Below are 22,486 nucleotides of genomic sequence, written 5' to 3'. Positions count from 1 at the left end.
AGCTCAAGGTGCAATGAATACATTAATTTTTTGAAGGAACTGAGGCAAATAGCGACTAACCTATTGGGTGTTTTAAGGGGAAACTTAAGGAGCCCCCCAAAAAATTAAGAAATATCACCTGATGAAAATGACACGAGTGCTCTTCCCCTCTCCTGAGCTATCTAACTGGCTGATAGGAGTACATAATTTCCAATATTTGCAATTTGGATTGCTAATTTCGCTTGTGATTTACTTTTTGGCTAGCCTTGGTTGCGTGTGGATACAATATCGGAAATATACAAGCCTGCATTTCTTTTGTGTTTTTCTCAGAAATCGTATAGTAATGTGTGGCTCCAGACCACCAAAAAATGAACGAAAAACAGCATTTATGTTGTTCACGTGCATCAGCAATTCTTGTTGTCAATGCTCATGAAATTGTCTAGTAATCAGCGATTGCACATGTGTTAATTTTTGTTACTTGTCTTTACTCTGTCTTTTCTTTTTTGTCTTTTGCTTGTGAAATCGTGTAGTAATATTCGGGCAAAAAAGCAGCAGCCCCCAAAAAAATTTTTAAAAAAAAGCATTTATGTTGTTCACATGCATCAGCAATTCTCGTTGTTAATGCCCGCAAAATCATCAAGTAATGTATAAGCGAGAAGAATCAGTGGTTGCACGTGCCGTGAATTTTTGTTACTTGTTTTTAAAATAAATTGCCGTTTTGCCTTTTCTTTTTCTTCATTTCAGCTTGGACATATTGTGATGTCACGTGACATACTGTGATCCCCAAATAACATGCATTTTTGTTACTTGATTTTAAAAAAAATTACATTTTGCCATTTCTTTTTCATTTCTAATGTATTGTGACATCACATGGCATCTACCTAACATATGCAGTCAAGGAGAATGGGGGGGACACAGTGAGTGGGCAGAGTCACAACCCATCAATCACTGCTTTCCCCTTGCCACCATTTTGGAGGGTGTACCCGTGTCGAAATCTTAACAAAATAAATTGTATTTAGTATTAAATTTATGGTTTTAAAATTACACACAAATAAATTGTGTTTTGTAGTTTATACAAGCATATTAATACAAATAATATGTAGGTATATGCTAATATTATTTTTTCTCTCTAATATTTCTTTTGTTCTCTAAATCTATCTTTTTATCAAATTATTGAGAGTTAAAAAAAAAAAAAAAAACACACAGGAGGGAGACTTAACTCCCTCGAGGATAGACGAGGCTAGTGGGAGCCAGACATGTTCAAAGTCCTAAGTGGATTTTTCTTATTTATTGATTTGAAATTGTTTTTCTAAAACTTTTGATTTAAATTTAGTAGTATAGCAGCGCCTCCGTAGCCAGGTGGGCAGGAGCAACAGTGCGTAGCACACGCTTCTTGATTATACCGGGGTTCGAGCCTGTGCCCACCAAATACGGAGGAGGCGGAAAGATCAGGTAATAACCACCGCATATACCTGGAGCAATATGGCCTTAGTTGCTAATGCTCCTAAAAACCAAATAACAAACAAACAAACTAGTAGTATAGCATTATTTTGTGATTTTCTGATTAATCTGGTATATTTATTCTTTATTCGGCCTTGTAATTGCATAAAAGTACTGGTAAGGGTATCGAATCCACGTGTTACAAGTTGCAACTCTGCTAAACGAGAAGTTTTTTAGCCATATTTAGCCGCTTTATTGACCATTTTTTACATCAAATTATTTTCTATAAGAAGCTTATAGACCTAGTCAGGATCGTTAGTTTATTCTGAATTGAGACAGCGAGATTTGGAAGATAATTAATACTTAAGTGTCCATATATTTACTGTTCGTAATTTGCCCCCTTTGTTAAACGATACGTTATATTCCGAACTAGATAGCGTTAGTATAGTATAGTATAATATTGTCAATTAATCCGTACAATCTATTAAACTTGTTAAACTTCACTGTCAATTAAATTATACTTTTACCTAAAAATATAACAACTTAGATTACAAATGTAACATAATTAATTAATTAATACATAATTTCATACTGAAGATATATAAAGGGAACTTGTAGATAATTAATACTTGATACTGAAAAATATATATACCGTTATAACTGTGTTGGGCTACAAGTTTAGGGTTATAATTTTGTACCGAAAATGAAATTTTATTGAAATTAATCGAAATCATGACTCAAACCAGAGCAGCAAAGCAAAAGGCTCAAGCTAATGCTGTGGCTCAGAGGAGAAATGAGGGAAGCAGTTGCCCTCTGAATCACAGTCTTTTAAAATGCACTGCTTGCATGATGTTTGTGGAGCAATCAGGAATGGGACATGATATTCCCATGGGGGGATATCATGTCCATGGGTGTGCACGCGATACAAGGAGTGTAACGAAATCAGGCAACAACTCAGCACTGTTATGGGCCTATATGAGAGCTTGAAGGACAGGGTGCATGACCTCAAAGGAAATAAATTGAGGGGCCCCATCAAGCTCTCAGCTGCCAACATCAACGCCAGAGCTTGCACTTGTTCATCATGCAACATAGCGGCAACAGCAAAGGCAGAATGCGCTGGTCCCACAGGAACTAGTAGTTAATGGCGACTATTGTCAGGGAAACAGGTAAAATGCTTTGTAAAAAGAATAGGTGGAACAAGAGCAAGGTATGTCTGCCAGGGGCAAAGGGTGATGACGTTGTAGAGCAGATATCATCTTTTAAGGGCACAAAAGGTGATATAGTTGTACAAGATGATATCAAGAGTAGGAGACAGGCAGAATTACTTAACAAGTACAGGTCACTGTTGAAAAAAAACTGTGAATTAGGGTTGAATTTGAAAGTGTCTGCAATTCTGCCCAGACACAATACGAGGGAGTATATGATGACAGCCTTGTCGATGAATTCGGCCCTGGAAAGATTGTGCAAGGGGTTCTTAAGGGGTACAATTTTTTTCAGCCTGGACTGTACTTGTTAACATGAAAGGCTGCTTCTACAGGGATGGGATACACTTAAATAGAAAGGGTGCAAGAATAATTGCTGATGCTATAGAGGCAGTGTTAGGTGAGTCGGAAAACTGCTTGCTTCGGGGATACAAAGACTAATAGATTAACAGTAGCCACAGGCAGAGGTGAAAGTGATTCTTGCACTGCTTCCATTGGAATGAGCAGAAGCCTGGAAAACAAGATGCAGGATATTTCAGAGACCGCTGGGAGTCATTGCTGTACAAGTAAACACATGGGTTGTGTTAGGGTAGCTAAGAATAGAAACAGGTGCATGTATACTTGCGTGTACACCAATGCTAGGAGTTTGGTAAATAAATTTGAGGTATTGCTCAAAGCATCAAAGGTGGATATTGTTGGGATTTCAGAGACGTGGTGTCACACAGATATAAGGAATGCAGAACTGGAATTTGGGGAGTATAACGTCTACAGAAAGAATAGACAGGATAGGAAGGGAGGGAGGAGGGGTTATGCTATTAGTTAAGAAACCCATAAAATCCAAGGAAGTGAAGCCAGTCGACATCGCTGGACAATGCAGTGTCGAGTCAGTTTGGTGTGACATAAGCATTGGGAGATCAAAATTGAGTAGGAGTGTGCTATAGGCCTAATGACTCTGATGAGTATAATAAGAAACTGTACAAAGAAATAGAGTGGGCCAGTAAATCTGAGTGTCTCTTATAATAGGAGATTTTAATTTCCCAGATATTGACTGGAATTTGGGGGTTGGTCACTCACACACTAGCAAGGCTTTTGTGGATTTATTGGCTGACTGTTTTCTACATCAGCATGTTCGGTAGGCAACTAGAGGGAGTAATACTCTTGACTTGATCATCAGTAGTGATTCCTCATGCACCAAAAAATCTGCAGATATATGAACCACTAGGAGGCAGTGATCACAGTGTGCTGAAGTGGGATTTACTCAAAGAGGTAACTACCATTAGGGGTAAAGGGAAGGGGTATTGCTTTCGTAAAGGCAACTACGATGGTCTGAGACAGTATTTAAATTCTATAGAGTGGGACGAACTGATGATGTTACCAACAGCAAATTCAAAATGGGAAGCATTCAAAGAACTTATCTTGGAAGCTACTAGGCTTTACATACAAACTAAGAAATATTTTTCATCGATTAGGCCTAAATGTATGTCAGATGAACTAATAAGACATATGACAGAGAAGAAAAATGAATGGGATACATATAAATTAACACGTGACACAGAAGCCTATGATAGATACAAGTTGGTCTGTAACCAAGTTACAAAGGAGGTTAGGCAGGCAAAGGCAGATTACGAGAAATCTTTGGCGAGGGATGCAAAGAAAAACAGCAAAGAGTTTTTTTCTTATATAAACTCTAGAAGGAAGGGGATGAATCAGATTGGTCCACTTGATATCGATGGGTCAACTGTTGATGATCCTGCTCAGGTAGCTAACAAACTAAATGAATATTTTGCATCGACATTCACACATGAGGATTTATTCAGCAAGGGGAATGCCAGAGGTGTATTCAACTCTGGCAGTAAGCTAGAGAATCTTGTAATAACTGAGAGTAAAGTGGAGGAGAAATTGTCGCAGATAAACAGAAGAAAGGCACCTGGGGTGGATGGGATCTCTCCAGTTATATTATAGGAGGCAGCAAAGGAAATAAGCAAAGCCTTAGCCATAATTATGAGAGCTTCCTTGGACTCAGGGGAGGTACCCACAGACTGGAGATGTGCAAATGTGACCCCAATTCACAAAGGAGAATCAAAGGCCAACACAAGTAATTATAGACCTGTGAGTCTAACTTCTGTTCCAGGAAAATTAATGGAGGCACTGGTTAAAGAAACAATGCAAGATCATCTAGACAAGACTTCAGTTATAGCTCGGACACAGCATGGTTTTGTTAAGGGGAAGTCTTGCCTGACCAATTTGATTGGATACTATGATGCAGTCACAAATGAACTGGATGCAGGGAATAACTTTGATATTATATACTTGGATCTTAGAAAGGCTTTTGACACTGCTGCACATGGAAGACTGCTGCACAAATTGGAGTAGTGTGGCACTGGAGGCAAATTGCTGCTATGGATAAAGGGGTGGTTGAGGGGGAGAAGACAGAGAGTGGTAATCAATGTACACTGCTCATCGTGGGCTAATGTTATTAGTGGAGTCCCTCAGGGTTCAGTGTTGGGTCCATTATTGTTTTCTGCATTTATAAATAAACTTAATGTCCAAGTTTGCAGACGATACAAAGGTTGGCAGGGTTGTCAAGGACACTACTGACACTATGCTGCTGCAACAGGATCTGGAAAGGTTGAGCAGATGGGCTCAGAGGTGGCAAATGAAGTTTAACATTGACAAATGTAAAGTACTACATATGGGAAACAGCAACCCCAGAGCAACATATCAATTCTGTGGTACTACACTGACAGTGGTAGAGAATGAAAAGGACCTGAGGGTAATTGGGCAGGCAGATATGAAGTTCTCTGGGCAGTGTAGACGGGCGGCAAGAGTAGCTCATGGTGTCTTGTCAATGATATACAGGAATTTTTCTAGCAGGGATAAAGAGGTGATTATTGCCTTGTATAAGGCAATGGTCAGGTCACACCTTGAGTACTGTATACAGGTCTGGAGGCCTCATTTCAAGAAGGATGTAGAGCTGCTGGAACGAGTACAGAGAAGGACAACAAGATTAGTGAATGGAACAAAGGGGTACTCTTACGAAGAAAGGCTTAAGTTTTGCAAATTAGTGTCTGGAGACTAGGCACCAGCGAGGTGATCTGACAGAGGTGTCATAAAGCCTTGAATGGTTTGAGCATGCTCAATGCTGATGAAATTCTTCCTCTTGCTCAGAATAATCACCTGAGAGGGCATAAATTCAAATTGAGGAAAGACAGATGTAGGATAGTCCTGCGGAAATTTGCCTTTAGCCAGCGGGTAGTTGGTTGGTGGAACAGACTTCCATCTCTTGTCGTGGAAGTTGATAGCCTAAATAAATTTAAGGCTTAGCTGGACAGGTATTTCGAACGAACGGAGGGGTGAAGTGGAAGTGTTTTTTTTTTTTTTTTCTTTTTGGCTGATGCTGCATAAGCTTGCTTTATTGCATCAATTCTAATCTCAACGATGTCCATTTACACTTGCAGTCTGCCAAACCCCATGTACTTTTTCTGACAGAATCTCAGTTATCGGTTGATTCAACTACTGCTTATCTCAGATGCCCAAATTATTCGCTGTATGATTCTTTTCACCTCAAAGGTGGTACTTGTGCATATGTCCGTTCTGATATTCCCTGTCAGAGACTTGGCAATTCGGAATCTCCTCTCTTTGATCTTCTCTGGCTTAAATCTCTATCTCATTGTGTCAAATTCATCTATTGTCTCCACGGTTCTCCCAACTCCACTTATCACTTGGAGCTCTTTGACTTCCTCTCTTTGCAACTTGACTTTCTCCAATCCAACTTTCCTAACGGTGAGGTAATTTTCCTTGGTGATTTTAATGTTCACAACTCCAGCTGGCTTCCGTTCTCTAGTCACACCGACCCAGCTGGTTGAGATGCTGAGGCTTTTGCAATTACTAATGATCTTGCACAGATTGTTCATTTACCTACAAGAACACTGGACAATCCTAATCATACAGCCAATACGCTTGATCTTTTTCTCACAAACAACCCTTCTAAGTACACGGTCAAAGTGAGAGGTCCTTTAGGCACTTCAGATTACAACTTGGTGATTGTCTCTTCTCCAATGGAACCTTTATCTCATGGCTATTCCCAACCTCGTGTTGTTTGGCATTACAAGAATGCAAAATGGGATGACCTGCGAGACTTCTTTTCTTCTTTTCCTTGGTCTGATTACTGTTTCAAAACTTCTGATGTCAATGTTTGCTCAGACCGTGTCAGTGAAATTATTCTTGCAGGAATGGAATCCTTTATCCCACACTCCACTTTAAAATCTCTTCCTTTATCTAAACCTTGGTTTTCCAATAAATGTACTAAGGCTGTTCAAGAGAAGAATGTTGCATATCGTAATTGGCTTGTTTCTAGTTCAGTTTCATTTTCTGCCTACACCAAAGCTCGCAATAATTGTAAAGCAGTTATTAACCAGTCCAAACTAGAGTTTGAACAGGCTAAGCGTAGAAAACTTGCTTCTTGCCCTGATGGTAGTCAAGCATTCTGGTCTCTTGCCAAAGCTATTGGCCGCAACTTTTGTCCATCTCTGCTCCCACCTCTGTCCAATCCAGATGGTTCTATTGTAACTTCAGCCAAGGATAAAGCTGACCTGCTAGCATCCCATTTTTCTTTCAACTCGTGCATTAACGAACTTGGTAAAAGACCTCTCACTATTCTCAACACGCTCCATTCAATGCCTCCTGTGGTCTTCCGTCAAAAGGATGTCAGAAGGATTTTGACAAATCTTGATGCTAAGAAAGCGACAGGTCCCGATGGTATTTCTCCACTTGTTCTCAAAACCTGTGCTCCAGAACTTACTCCTATTCTTTGCCGCCTTTTTTCACTTTCTTATTCCAAAGGTTTTATTCTTATTCCTTCTGCTTGGAAATTTGCTCATATCCAGCCAGTTCCTAAAAGGGTGAGAAATCCCTCCCATCCAATTATCATCCCATTGCAATTACTTCTACTCTTTCTAAAGTAATGGAGAAGTCAATTAACTTGCTTTCTTGCATCAATTGACACTGCTACTACTACTACAGCGAAATTTTAAACTACCTAGAAACCTTCCGTCTGATCAACGATCGCCAGTATGGATTCCGTCAGTGTCGATCCACTGGTGATATTCTGGCTTATGTTACCCATTTATGGACTAATTCAATGGAAAGGTTCGGTGAAACACAAGTAGTTGCTCTTGACATCTCAAAGGCTTTTGATAATATTTGGCATAAAGGTCTTCTAAACAAGCTTCCATCTTATGGTTTGCCAACTGTTTTTAGTAATGGGTTATCCAGTTTTCTCTCTGATCGCTCACTGAGGGTGATGGTAGATGGCTCTCTGTCTTCTCACTTCTCCACTAATGCCGGTGTCCCCCAAGGTTCAGTTCTTTCCCCCACTCTTTTCCTTGTATATTAATGACCTTCTTCCACTGACTGGAAATCCTATCCATAGTTTTGCCAATGATAGCACATTGCTTTCCAATTTCCATTTTGAGAAACCTTGCCCTGCTCAATCAGCTTCAACTTCTCGAAAATCTGCTACCAATTCCTTAAATGCCGATCTTCAGGTAATTCTCCAGTGGGGCAAAGATAACTTAGTTGATTTCAACCCTTCTAAAACTCAGTCTTGTCTTATATCTCACAAAAAGGATTCTGCTGCTCCTATGCTTATCTTTAGTGACACTCCGATTTCTAAGCAAAATGATATATCTCTCTTGGGGATTACCCTGACTTCTAATCTCTCTTGGCACAAGCACATTACAAATATTGCTTCTTCTGCATCTAAAAAACTTGGTTTTCTCTTCCGCTCTCGGCCTTACTTTTCTTTCAAACAGCTGCTCACTCTGTATAAATCGCAAATCCGCCCTACCATGGAATATTGTTCCCACATCTGGGAAGGTGCCCCCTAAACCTCTCTCAGGCTTCTTGATTCCATTCAGAAGAGGGCAGTTAGGTTAATTAAAACTCATCTCTAACAGAGTCTCTCCACTCGCTGTCTCATAGACGTACTGTTTCTGCTGCATGCCTCTTCTACAGATACTTCCATGGGCACTGTTCTTCTGAATTGGCTTCTATAATTCCCGCTCTCTCTCTTTCAAAACAGTCCGAACACGTGCCGCCACCAGCCAACATCCATTTACTGTCCAACTTCAAACCCACAGAACCAACTTTTCATCTTCCTCATCTATTCAATCAACTGCCGTTTTCTGGAACAACCTTCCTTCTTATGTATTTCCTGAAAATTACAGTCTACAGAAGTTCAAGTCCAATGTCAACAAATATCTTCTTTCGTATTCTCAACCTCCAACTCAAGCACGGTACTAAGTACTATAGGTTCTAACACTTCTTGTGTTTGGGGTTTACATAAAAAAAAAATATATATATATATGTCTCTACTAATGATAATGCTAACTCATCACTGATATAGTGAATAATGTTTATAACAAGGAAATTTTGTTGGTCCCTCGATGCTCATTATAACAAAGTTCAATTGTATTTTTTTTTTGCAGATGCAATGTTTTATTAGTTTGACTATTAAGGGTATATTGAGCAGATAAGGTTAAAATAATGGGGGTGGGGGAGAGCCCATTTTATTAATTAAAATGGGCTCCATATCTAAATTAAAATTAATTTGGATATGGTATACACACACCAAGAATATACCCATCTCTTTATGTTTGAACAGTGTTTCTCTCACATACACTTACTCCAACTCCCTTCAATCTTTATGTGTGCCCCTGGACTTGCCCATGTAATACTATTGATAGCCAATATTAAAATATATTGATGCACGGTGCATTAGTAAATGTATTCAATTGATACTTGTAAAATGGTTTTAATTAAATTGCAGTACTTGATGGGCTTACAATCTAGTCAAAGTGAAAAAGTTGAGCAGCTGTATAACAAAATGAATTGTCTTCATTGAAAAAGCATAAGCATACCCTACATTATAGGGATGGCTAACTTAATTTGTGATGCAATTTTTTTTTTTCTTCAAAATGTGCCGCCATCTACCATCTCAAGAATTTCATTGTACATGGTTAAAAAAGTTAATTAACACATATTGAAAATTGCTGTTTATAAATTTTTAAATTAAATACAATTCAGAATTCTTATTTTAAATTAACATATTTAAATTAATTTTTAAGTTATGTGAAGCTTGTGTCTTCATGTCATCTGCCAAGCTTTCAAAATCGGGGATATACTGTGATAAGGCCAACAGTAAAGAATCTTCTGTATACATGTCTGTAAGAGAACAGTGATTCTTTGTCTTTGTTTCAAATACGAAAAGGCCGATTCACATAGATATGTGGAACCAAAACAGGAATTTAAAAGTTCAATGCATTTTTTACATTTGAGTACTTCTCTCGGGAAACTTATTTCCAAAAGTCTTTTTCTGATGATCTGGCTTTTAGGAAGATATTGTTTCGCAATGTAATTTCATTTTCAAGTAATATTTTCTCTATGTGAAAAATCTCAGTGATTTTTTCTGAAATTTGTTTTGTATCTAAGTCGACATTAAATGGATAAGAAATATATTGAACAATGTCTTTAATTGTTTTAAAATCACTGAATCTGGTTTAGAAATCATCTACAACTTTCTCAATTTCATCATTCTTCTCTTTCTTGGCGATTCCATTCTACTCCCTCTCGAGGCACCTCCATAGCCAGGAGCAGCAGTGCGAAGCAGCTCTCTCTCTCTCTCTCTCTCTCTCTCTCTCTCTCTCTCTCTCTCTCTCTCTCTCTCTCTCTCTCTCTCTCTCTCTCAGCATCAGGCATCGTACGGCTAATAACGATAAAAATAAAAAAATAATATTTTTGCAAATGATCTGGCTATTTGCAAAATGATATAATTTTTTTTTCTTTGACATCTTTAGCCATTGCCAAAAATTGATATTTATATGCATAAATACTACTAATCATGTCACCCACATTTTTATTTTTTCCTTATACAGTCAGTCCTCGTATAACACGATAGTTGCGTTCCTAGAAACACTCGTGCAATGCAAAATCGTGCAATATAAACAACAGGCCCTATGGGAAAAATAGGGTTAGGTCCCGACCACCCAAGATAGGGCACACATTTGTAACCAAAACATTACCAAACACAATAAATAATCATAATAAAACACTTACACAGTTGAAAAATGTAAAATTAATAATTTAATCATTTAAATTCTTACCTTAAAAGTAAATGAAGCCAGCTTGAGGGAAAGGGCTTGGGAAAGGGTTGAAGCAGCGGAATTATGGGGAAAGTGGCGGCAGGTTTTCATCATTATCGGAACTGGGAGGTGGAGAAGATGCCGATGAGGACTTTGGATGAAATGTAGTCACCGCCAGAACTATAGGGCTGTGGTTCATTTTCTGTCTCTTTCTTCGGTGTTTTCATAAAAAAGACATTAGTTCCTGTTGTTTCGCAATCTTCCTTCTTTGTTGTTGTTTGGTTTTTAGGAGCATTAGCAACTAAGACCATATTGCTCCGGGATATGCGGTGGTCATTCCCTGACCTTTCCGCATCCTCCGTATTTGGTAGTCATGGGCTCGAACCCCGGTCTATCAAGAAGCGTGTGCTATGCACTGCTGCTCCTGCCCACCTGACTAAGGAGGCACCTCTTCCTTCTTTCACAAAGCAGCTGCTTATATGGCTCCAAAGCAGATCAAATTGTATGAAGTGCTCTTCTGCTTCTTTCTGCATTATAATTGTTATCTTCTAGCCATTGCATACTTTTCTCAAATGAATTTAAAACTGAAGATAACTCTGAAGTAAAAAGCGGTTTTATGGTGGCGTTCAGGCATTCAACTTTGTCATCTTCCACCTGCCTTCCAGCAACAAGTTGTTGCAGTTCTTCAGTTGAAAGTTCTTCATGAGACTGAAGCAACTCTTCTAAATCATCTTCCTCAAAGCCAACCTGCTTTGCAAGGGCAACACAATGTGCTTTTAATTTAGGAGGTTTACAGGATTAAAGCCTTTAAAATCACAAATAAAATCTGGTAATAGAGGCCACCAAACACCATGTAATCATTCTTTTGTCACTTTGTTCCAAGCCTCCACAATTATGTAAATTGCATTCTTGATGTTGAATTGCTTCCAGAAGTCTTTTAACTGTTGGTGCATTTTCACCCTCTGTTTCTGCTATCAGCATCTTAAATGTGCATCTTGTGTAATAGTGCTTAAAAGCAGCAAGCCACTTGACCAAGCAGTTAATCCTTGGTCAAGTGGCTGGATATGAGATGTTGTGTTAGGTGGTAAAAACAGGATTTTGATGTTTGGTGACAATTCAGCAAAGGCTGGAGGGAGACTTGGTGCATTGTCCAAAATAATTAAAATCTTAAAATCCAAATTTTTCTTCTTGCAGTAGCTCCGAAACACATCCTCAAACACATGTAGTAGAAAGTCAGTGAAGATCTGCCCTGTCATCCACCCTCTTCTGCTGTTCCTAAAATAAACACCCAGGGTAGTCCTTACGATCCCTTTTTAACGCTCGTGGATTGGCTGAATGATAAACAACAACAGGCTTCAGTTTTTGTTTCAAGTCGCCACTTGCATTTGCTCAGGTGGCTAACAATCTAATTATCCACCTGCTCAGGTGGCTAACAATCTAAACGAGTATTTTGCATCTACATTCACGCATGAGGAGTTATTCAGGAAGGAGAATGATGTAGGTAAAGTAAACATTGGCAGTGAGCTGGATGATTTTGTAATAACTGAGAGGAAAGTGGAGGAGAGATTGTTGAGGATAAACATAAAAAAGGCACCTGGGGTGGATGGGATCTATCCAGTTATATTAAAGGAGGCAGCAAAGGAAGTAAGCAAACCCCTAGCCATAATTATGAGAGCTTCTTTGGACTCAGGGGAGGTACCCATAGACTGGAGATGTGCAAATGTAACCCCAATTCACAAAGGAGGATCAAAGGCTGACACAAGTAATTATAGACATGTTAGTTTAACTTCTGTTCCAGGTAAGTTAATGGAGGCACTGGTTAAGGAAGCACTGCAGGATGATCTATACAAGAATTCAGTTATAGCTCAGACGCTGCATGGTTTTGTTAAGGGCAGGTCTTGCCTGACCAATTTGATTGGATACTATGATGTAGTCACAAAAGAACTGGATGCAGGGAATAACTTTGATATTATATATTTGGATCTTAGAAAGGCTTCTGATACTGTTGCACATGGAAGACTACTGCACAAATTGGAACAGTGTGGCATTGGAGGCACATTGCTGCTATGGATAAGGGGATGGTTGAGTGGCAGAAGACAGAGAGTGGTAATCAATGGACACTGCTCAACGTGGACTAATGTTATTAGTGGAGTTCCTCAGGGTTCAGTGTTGGGTCCGTTGTTGTTTTCGGTGTTTATGAATGATATTGATGATGGGATATCAAGTTTAATGTCCAAGTTTGCAGATGATACAAAGGTTGCAGATGATATGAAGTTCTCTGAGCAGTGCAGACGAGCTGCAAGAGTAGCTCATGGTGTCTTGTCAATGATATACAGGAATTTTTTTAGCAGGGATAAGGAGGTGATTATTCCCTTGTATAAGGCAATGGTTAGGCCACATCTTGAGTACTGTATACAGGTCTGGAGGCCTCATTTCAAGAAGGATGTAGAGCTGCTGGAACGGGTACAGAGAAGGGCAACAAGATTAGTGAATGGAACAAAGGGTTGCTCTTACGAAGAAAGGCTTAAGTTTTGCAAATTACAGAGTCTGGAGACTAGGCACCGGCCAGGTGATCTGATAGAGGTGTATAAGGTTTTGAATGGTTTGAGCATGCTCAATGCCAATGGGATTCTGCATCTTGCTCAGAATAATCACCTCAGAGGGCATAAATTCAAATTGAGGAAGGACGGATGTCGGATAGATGTGCGGAAATTTGCCTTTGGCCAGCGGGTGGTTGGTTGGTGGAACCGACTTCCATCACTTGTTGTTGAAGTTGATAGCCTAAACAAATTTAAGGCTCAACTGGACAGGTATTTCGAATGAACGGAGAGGTGAAATGGGAGTGGGGTTTTTTTTTTTTTTTTTTTGGCTGATGCTGAATAAGCTTGCTTTCTTGCATCATATGCCTCTACTAATGCTAATGCATGTAGTAGAAAGTCAGTGAAGATCTGCCCTGTCATCCACCCTCTTCTGCTGTTCCTAAAATAAACACCTAGGGTAGTCCTTACGATCCCTTTTTAACGCTCGTGGATTGGCTGCATGATAAACAACAACAGGCTTCAGTTTTTGTTTCAAGTCGCCACTTGCATTTGCTCCTAACACAACGGTCAACCTATCCTTAGCAGCCATGAAGCCTGGAGCTCGTGCTTCCTCTCTTGAGATACAGTGAAACTTCTCCTAACGGACACCCCTTGTTAACGGATATCTCTCTACAACGGACATTTTCAAATTCCCCAACTCACCTCTATTGGTTTTAACGTGTTTGCAGCTTCTGTCTAGCGGATATTCTCTGTAACGGACGCGGACAGGTAATCTGCACTGTTTCGTTTAGATTAGCACTTAATTTGATCTCCCCATAACAGACTGCGGGAGGACTCACTGACCTTTTTCTGGGAACTTTTCTTCCACGTATTGCCTCAATCGTATGTTTATTTTCTATTTCTGATTCTCTGAATTTTATCAAGGTTTACGTCATGGTTCTAAACCCTTTTTCAAGAATTTTAAGGCACGTCTAAAACTTCTGATGGATTCGGTGTGTGCAGGGGGGGGGGATATGGTCGGCCTTTCGTCTTTTGAGTTTCAGTTTTGTTCAGTGTCGTGTGAAGTGCACAATGTCTTCTTGTAAACATTTAACTTTAAAAGATAAAGTCGAACTCATTAATGCGTATGATCGGCAAAAAAATAGTGTTCACAATCTCGCTGCAAAATTCAAAATCGGGAAGATGCAGGTAAACGACATCCTAAAGAAAAAAAAATGAACTACTCAAACAATTTTGGCAACACTGAAATGATCACGTTCAAAAATCATTCCCGAAAACTGTTGGACTTCAAATTGACAATCTTACGTATGAGCAGTTTTGTCGCAAACGTGCTAAAAAAATTCGCATTAATGGGCCTATTATTAGGGAAAAGGCTTTGGAGGTTGCGAAATCTATGGGAGTAAATGAGTTCAAAGCTTCAGTGGGATGGCTAGACAAGTTCAAAACTTGGTATAAAATTTCTTGGAAAACCGTAAGTGGTGCAGGTGGATCTGTTGATACTGGGGTTGTAACAGAGTGGACCGTCAAATTGGAAGATTTATGTCGTGATTTTGAAGCTAAGGATATTTACAACTGTGACGAAACAGGATTGTTTTTTAAAGCTCTTCCTGAAAAAACAATGAGTCTAAAAAACGAAAAGTGCCAGGGCGGAAAAATTTCTAAGGAACGCTTGACTGTACTAATGTGTACAAATATGCTGGGAGATTTTGAAAAACCTCTTGTTATAGGAAAACCACAAAATCCTCGTTGTTTCAAGGGCATAAAAGTTGAATCTTTTGAATGTTGACTGGAAGTCTAATAAAACAGCGTGGATGACACGAGATATCATGAGCGAATGGATAAGTCACTTTAACCAAAACACGATTCGTCAAAACAGAAAAATTATTCTTTTCGTGGATAATGCTGCATCTCACCCGCACATTGAATTGTCCAACATTCAAATCGTTTTTCTACCACCAAACACATCTGCAGAGTGTCAGCCCTTGGATCAAGGGATAATAAAAAATTTTAAACTTCACTACAGAAAACGGATTTTAAGACATCTCATTGCAAACATGATCGAGGTAACACGTGCAAGTGACCTTGCAAAGAAAATCAGCATCCTAGATGCGATTCAATGGATTTCCTCTTCAGTAAACGCAATTAGAAAACAAACTGTCGTGAACTGTTTTGTAAAGTCTGGCTTCTCAAATGCAAAAATTGAAGTTGTGAACAGCAATGTGGAACACCAAGAAGAACAAGAACTTCAACATCTATTGATAATGTACGATACTTCAGCTACAAGTGACCCTGGCTACAAAGATATAGACTGGAACCTCACTACAGAAGATGGTGCTCTAGATATCAACAACATTATCATCTATATTTTTCAAGAAGTTCCTCATGAGGATGAAGAAATGGAAGGAGGTCATTCTGTCGAAGAACATATTAACGACAAACCACCGATGAAAATAGAAGAAGCGCTCATACAAATCAATCATTTAAAAATGTTTTTCGCCGCTGAAGAAGATACTGAAGGACTTTCGATGGTTTCTTCACTCCAAACAAATGTTGAAAACAAAATTATCATCCGGAAGAAGGTGCAGAAGAAAATAAGTGATTACTGTATGTATTTTTCTTAAGATAAAGTCATAATATGCATAGCACAATTGTATGTATATTATTTACAAAAATATTGTGCAAAATCTGTATATAATTTAATTTTATTTTACATTAAGCGTTTAACGATTTTTCTTTATCTCTTGTGTATGTAATTGTATATTATTTACAAAAATATTGTTCAAAATCTGTATATATTTTAATTTAATTTTACATTAAACGTTTAACGATTTTCCTTTCTTTCTTTTTTTTTTTTTCTCCCTCAGACTTCTTGTTAGCGGACACTTCTCTCTAACGGACAGATTTTCATTCCCCATGGCTGTCCGTTAAAGGGAAGTTTCACTGTATATGTTCGTGATGGCATTTTTTTCCAATACAGTCCGGTTTCATCAAAGTTGAAAATTTGGTCCAGTGTATAGCCATCTTCCTCAATTAGTTTTTTCAGTATCGGCAGAAATGCCTTTGCTGCTGCTTCATCTGATAATTTCACATTATGGAAAGCGTGACATTTCCTGAAATTATTAAACCAGCCACTACTGGCAGTAAAGGGAAGCACTTCTTGAGGATTTTCAGCTTTATTTCTGAGGTCTTCAAATATTGCCAATGCCTTTGCTTTTATCGGAAGCAAACTTGTTCCTCATCTCTTCTTTGTTTGATCTTCTATCCAAACAGATAAAAGACGTTCCATCTCTTCCAATTCTTTGTGTCTTGATCTAACTGATTTTGTTACACTTCGTGTTGTACCTGCTATGAAAGTTGCTTTTATTTTTTCTGCATTCTTTCTAATTGTTTTCAGCATTCCCGAATTTGGCCTGTAGCATGCACAATATCACATGTTCTTTCATTCTGGTCAAAGGGTTTCACAATTTCATATTTTTCTTCTATCGATACTGCTTTTCTTTTTCTCTCTGAAGTATTTTCACCAGAACGCTTCCTTTTCACACTTTTTTCAAGTATTTTACTTATTTGTTTGAAAATAGAGCACAATTATAAAATGAACAAAAATGAGGTAAGCTTGATATACATAAACGCACAGCGGACAAGTAGCAACTGAATAAACGGCGCAGTGCCCATGTAGAAACTGAATAAACAATGCAGTAAAGGCGGAAACACACTAATCTCACATATTACATGCTTATGTTTTACTAAAGCACATTTCTGGAGGTCACTACCATAAAACAATAAAAACAATTTGCAGTTTCTGGTTTATTGGTGGTTCCTGCTAGTGGAGTCTGTTATAAATGGGTAGTAAAAGTCGATCTAATTACATCTGCGATAATACCAATAGCTGGAATTCTGTGGATTTTTACGTTATGTTAAATGTGTTTCCCTTTCCACGAAATCATAAAAACAAATTTTCACAATCTTCTCTTCATTCCTACCGTGTTGTGTTCAGTTGGGATGAATCCACCACATTCGACTACCATTTCTTGTAAACACAAAGGCGAATCATGCATAAGCGAATTACGTTTGTGTTATAAGCGACATTGTTCCCCTATTTATAAATCATGTATGATCGAATTTGTGTAGTGCAAACACGTGTTATACGAGGACACTGACCGTAATTCCAAATTCAGATCACTTTTATTTACTGGTAAAATCTGAAAAAAAGCCAGATCACACGCCTTGAGTACTGCGTACAGGTCTGGAGGCCTCATTTTAGGAAGGATGTAGATTTACTTGAGCGTGTACAGAGAAGGGCAACAAGATTGGTGAGGAGAATGAAGGGATCCTCTTACCAAGAGAGGCTTAAGTTCTGCAATTTGCAGTGGCTGGAAACTAGGCACCTGCGCGATGATCTGATTCAGGTATATAAGGCCTTGAATGGGTTGAGCACGCTGAATTCTGATGGGATCCTTCCATTTGTTCAGATTACAAACTTAAGGGAGCATAAATTCAAATTAAGAAAAGACAGATGTAGATTAGATGTGCGGAAATTTGCCTTTAGCCAGCGGGTGGTTAATTGCTGGAACAAACTTCCATCTGTCGTTGTGGAAGTTGATAGGTTGAATAAATTTAAGGAGGAACTGGACAGGCATTTGGAGAGAATGGTGTAATTTTTTTTTTTTTTTTTTGGCTGATGCTGCATAAGCTCATAACACTTGCTTTCTTGCATCAAATGCCACTGCTACTACTACCACTCCATATCTTGGAGCTGCTGATAATCATCTCCCCTTTGATGAACAAATTTTTTAATTTCATTCAGCAAAATTCAAAATCTTTGTAGAAACTTACTCGGACTCCTCACATCTGGCTCATTTTCATTGAGTTGCAGTTTGAAATGTTTCCTTTGAAGAGATTGTCCTCTGATAGATTTCGCAATTTATAAAGCTATGTCCATAATACTTTTAGTATTTAATCTTTTGTTGGCTACTGCTTGTTGGGGGATGATAGCGGTAACTCAAGAAATCTGGGAATTCATCCTTTTGGCACAATGTGATAAATCCATTAAGATGCCCCGTCATTGCTTTAGCTCCATCTGTTGTTATTGATACGAGCTTAAATAGTGGTAATTTAATTTTTTTCAATAAAATTTTTGAATGCTTTAAATATATCAAGACCTCTGGTTCTTTGTTTTAACAAAACCATACCCAGCAGTTCTTCTCTAGTGGCAGAATCATCGAAAACCATACAAATGAAAATGAGCAATTGAGCTGTATTACTGACGTCTGTAGATTCATCCAGTTGTAAAGAAAAGTACACACAATTAGCAATATGAGCACGCAACTGTTCGCTCACATTTTTACTCATTTTTTCGATGCATCCCATCACAGTATTTTGAGATAATTGCAGATCTTGCAGAGCACTTTTAATTTCATTTTTGTTCTTAAAATTTTAAAAAGAGAATCTGTTATTTCTAAAAATGAGTCTTTGATGAATTGACCATCAGAAAATAGTTTGCATTTTTTTGCAAGAAGATGACTCACTTTAAATGACGCTACAGTTGCTGCTTAGATAGTAAATTAGGTTTCATAAAAAATTTTGTTGTGCAAATAATCTGGATTTAAGTTCTTTTAATTTATTTTTTTCTAAAGTCACTGTTAGGTGGAAAATCCGATTGGTATTTATCATGGAGTGCGCTGAAGTGCACTTTCTAAATTTCCTTTTTTGGGTATAGCCACGGAAACATTGCAAATCAAATAACAACATTTTTGTTTTATCTTTACAAAAAAAAGTATTCCCGTGATGAAATGATTCGTTTTACTCTTTTCGTGATATTCATTTTAAATCATAAGGTATTAAATCATAAGGTACTAAATAAGAATTTGACACATTCACTATGTTCTCCACAACGTAACGGTGTGAATTTTCACTAGCGGCTGCGCGGCAACAAATGTAGTCACGTGGTTTAACGGGATTTGTAATAAGCGTATGCAGTGGGGGCCCATAATAATAATAACATTTAGATTTTGACTAATCTATTTTTTATATATATTTAAAATTCGTCGTGATGTGATCGACCGAAATTAATTAAAGCCGCAATCGACTTGTCGGCCACCCCTGCCCTATATTAAGCCATGACTTCACTTATATATTAATTCTGACTCAAGAAACAAAAACTGAAACCCTTAATCTATCAAAGCGATATAAATGTATCAGAGAGGTAATGAGATTTTAAAATAACCCAAAAATCAAAAGACCACATTCACAAATATAAAAGTACGTATGATGCTATAATTTTGTCAAGTTAGAAAATGCTTCACAGATTAAATTAAGATCAGCAAAATGCAAATCAGTCCCCATCTTTTAAAGAGAACTGAAATGTGATGGCTTTAAATAACTGCATTGACTTTTATACATTATATAAATATTGTATGATTATTAAAACAGTGGAACTGTTTTAATTTAAAACAACTCCACTTTTCTTTTTTAATGCTGCATTGCATTAAATATGAAACGTATGCACATGACGGAGGATAATATGGCAGATACTGCTTATAAAATATAGAAAATGAAAGAAATGCAAGGGCTATTGTAAATTATTTTGAATAAAACCTATATTCAATTAGGTTTCCACTTGTGCAATTAGATATGAAAGAAACGATGAGAGAATAAAATACACAAGTGTTTTTATTTTGTGATACTAGTTAAGTTTCTCAGAATTAATACTGAAACAAAACCATTTTATTCCATTTAATATTTCAGTTCTGCTTACCAATTATTTAGTCAACAATAATAACGCATCCTTACTACTAAAGAGTGAGAAATAATGCATTAATCAGCACAAATTAAAAATTACAGTACCAGCAAATAAACAAGCTTCGGTCAAACCTAAATCAAACAGCACGCGAAATGTGGTTAGAGTAACTTCTACACACAGAGGCAATGTTATTCAGTTAATTTTACCATGCCTTTATTTGTAATGATAGACGAAACGGAACAGCAAAATGATGGAATGTAAAAATGAATGGAAATGACAAAATAGTTCAGCTCTCGAAAATGAGAAAGTAAAACACACAAAATAACTTGACACACTATTTTAACCTAAAAATACAATTTTAAAAATATATTAACAGCATAAACGCACCCGCAAAACTGGCCATAGTAACCATAAACAGTGTAGAGTAACAAAATTCGAGACGATAAAATTGCCTAGGACTAAAATCATTGAAGTGCTAAACAACCGGCTCAGGAAGCAGGTATGCCTGAAATTAGGAAACCATAATTATCTCCACTGCTTTTCAGTGATTATGATATACATAAAAAAAAATAATAATATATATATATATATATTAAATTCTATGATATATATATATATATAATTAATTAATTTCTACTGTAAAATGTAAAGGCCGTGAATATAACACGCTTCGTATACAAACCTGTTTTTATCATAGGGATCAAAACTCGCTGGTGCAGCCATTGTCACCGCGTAGAGAAATGCCAACCGGTCAGAGATGCCAGGCCTCCGAGACGGATGATGTCTCGGGCGGCCAACGCCTTCTGTTCTGGCTGATAGCCAGACGAGTACGGAAAGAGTCTTCCAAGACTAGCACATGTTACGGAGTTGAAAGAGGTGAATATTGATTGTCACTCCACAGCTAGTTCGCTCAAACAAACTTAAATTTCACTTACAAAAAAAAAAAAAAAAAAACATATTTATTTGTTTACGAAATAATATCGCACACTAAATATTGTGTTTTTTTATTTCCAAATCTGTCGTTCGTTGATAAGACTGATATACAATGAATAAGGAAAAAGTCACGAAACGTGTTATTTTGAATTATCCTGAAGTTTTAAAGTCCTTCCGCTCCCAATCCCCCTGTACACCAAATCATAACCCACTGTACCAAGTACCAGCTGAGGTTTCATTTTATAACTATGCGAAATAGAAAAGGAGAACAAAGGTCATTTTAATGACTAAAGTAGCAAAACGAGAGAAAACATTAATTTCATAAATAAATGAAAACTAAGTTTATTTTTATATAACCCCAGGTGCTCACATCTGATAAGTATGGGCTTGGCACACCCAGGGTGCTGAGCTGGATGTCATCATTCTTCTCTTTCTTGGCGATTCCATTCTACCTCTCTCACACACAGGGTAATTCAGATTTTTTTTTTTTTTTTTTTTTTGGATGGTGCAGCCTCAGGTTTCCTTGAATCATATAGCTAATAATAAGAATAATATCAAACAAATAGGTTCAAGAAGTCACTTAAACTTCGTGCTTATTGATATTTTTGTGAAGAAATCTTCTTTCATAAAGCTGAATTACTTTTTAAATAAGCATAGAAATCAGAGCATAAAAGTTCTTTGAAATTACATTGCACAAGTAGAATGCCTTTAATGGAATCCATACTGAAACTATTTCTTACCTTTATACATTGCGTTTGCATTTCAGAAAAAAAGAAAAGTCTTTCACTGTTTCCATTGTTATTATTATTATATTATTTTTCTCTCATGAGGGCGTCGACCTCGTGAAAGGTACTACCAAGTACACAGGGTGGTTGTTGTCATGTCTGGTGTTACTGTTAGTCTAGCAACTCTTTAACTATCCTACAGGTGTTCATAATTGCGACTTTCTGGAGTTAATTGTAGGTGTTTGCTGAGAGACCTATTTCTACTAGGCTGTTATGTAGGCTTTTTGGCACCATACCTGTAGTTGACACGATGATCGCGATGGTCGTTACTTGTTGCATTTGCCACATCTCTTTGATCTCCTGTCTTAGGTTCGTGTACTTTCTGATTTTTTCCCATGGTTTTCTTCAGGTTGCCAGCGTTGGGTACGCTATGTTAATCAGATAGGTAGCCTTTTCCTTCTTGTCCACAAGGGTTATGTCTGGTCTGTTGAGCGGGATTGTCCTATCCGTTACTATGACGCTGTCCCAGTAGAGCTTGTGGGTTGGGTTCTCTAGTACTGCCTGGGGTTCGTACTTGTAGTACAGTACACTCTCTTCGAACAACTGGTAATTCCTTGCTAGCTTCTGAGGTATTATCCTGGCTACCGGGTCGTGTCTATGTGAGGCCAGGTCGTGTCTAGCGACCTGGCCTCACATACGTTTCAGCACCTTGCATCACGCGGTGATGTATTGAAACTTATGTGAGGCCAGATCGCATCGTCGACATGTGTTATCGGACACTCCTGGC

At 37.9% G+C, this 22,486-nt stretch overlaps 1 protein-coding gene across 1 annotated transcript in view; it reads right to left on the bottom strand.

Annotated features, from left to right (window-relative positions):
- The window catches only part of LOC150077365 (adapter molecule Crk-like), a 265,034-nt gene extending 244,176 nt beyond the window's left edge, over positions 1–20,858 (bottom strand). Inside the window, exon 1 of the mRNA XM_090386693.1 lies at positions 20,724–20,858. Within this exon, the coding sequence (XP_090242819.1) occupies positions 20,724–20,764 (41 nt within the window). The 5' untranslated portion in view covers positions 20,765–20,858. The remainder of the gene's footprint in view (positions 1–20,723) is intronic.
- Between the last annotated feature and the right edge of the window lie 1,628 nt (positions 20,859–22,486).

This window comes from Mastigoproctus giganteus, chromosome 12 (assembly GCF_048544385.1).
Source record: "Mastigoproctus giganteus isolate SK-2022 chromosome 12, ASM4854438v1, whole genome shotgun sequence".
NCBI lineage: Eukaryota > Metazoa > Arthropoda > Arachnida > Uropygi > Thelyphonidae > Mastigoproctus > Mastigoproctus giganteus.
This window is presented reverse-complemented; position numbering and strand designations above follow the sequence as displayed.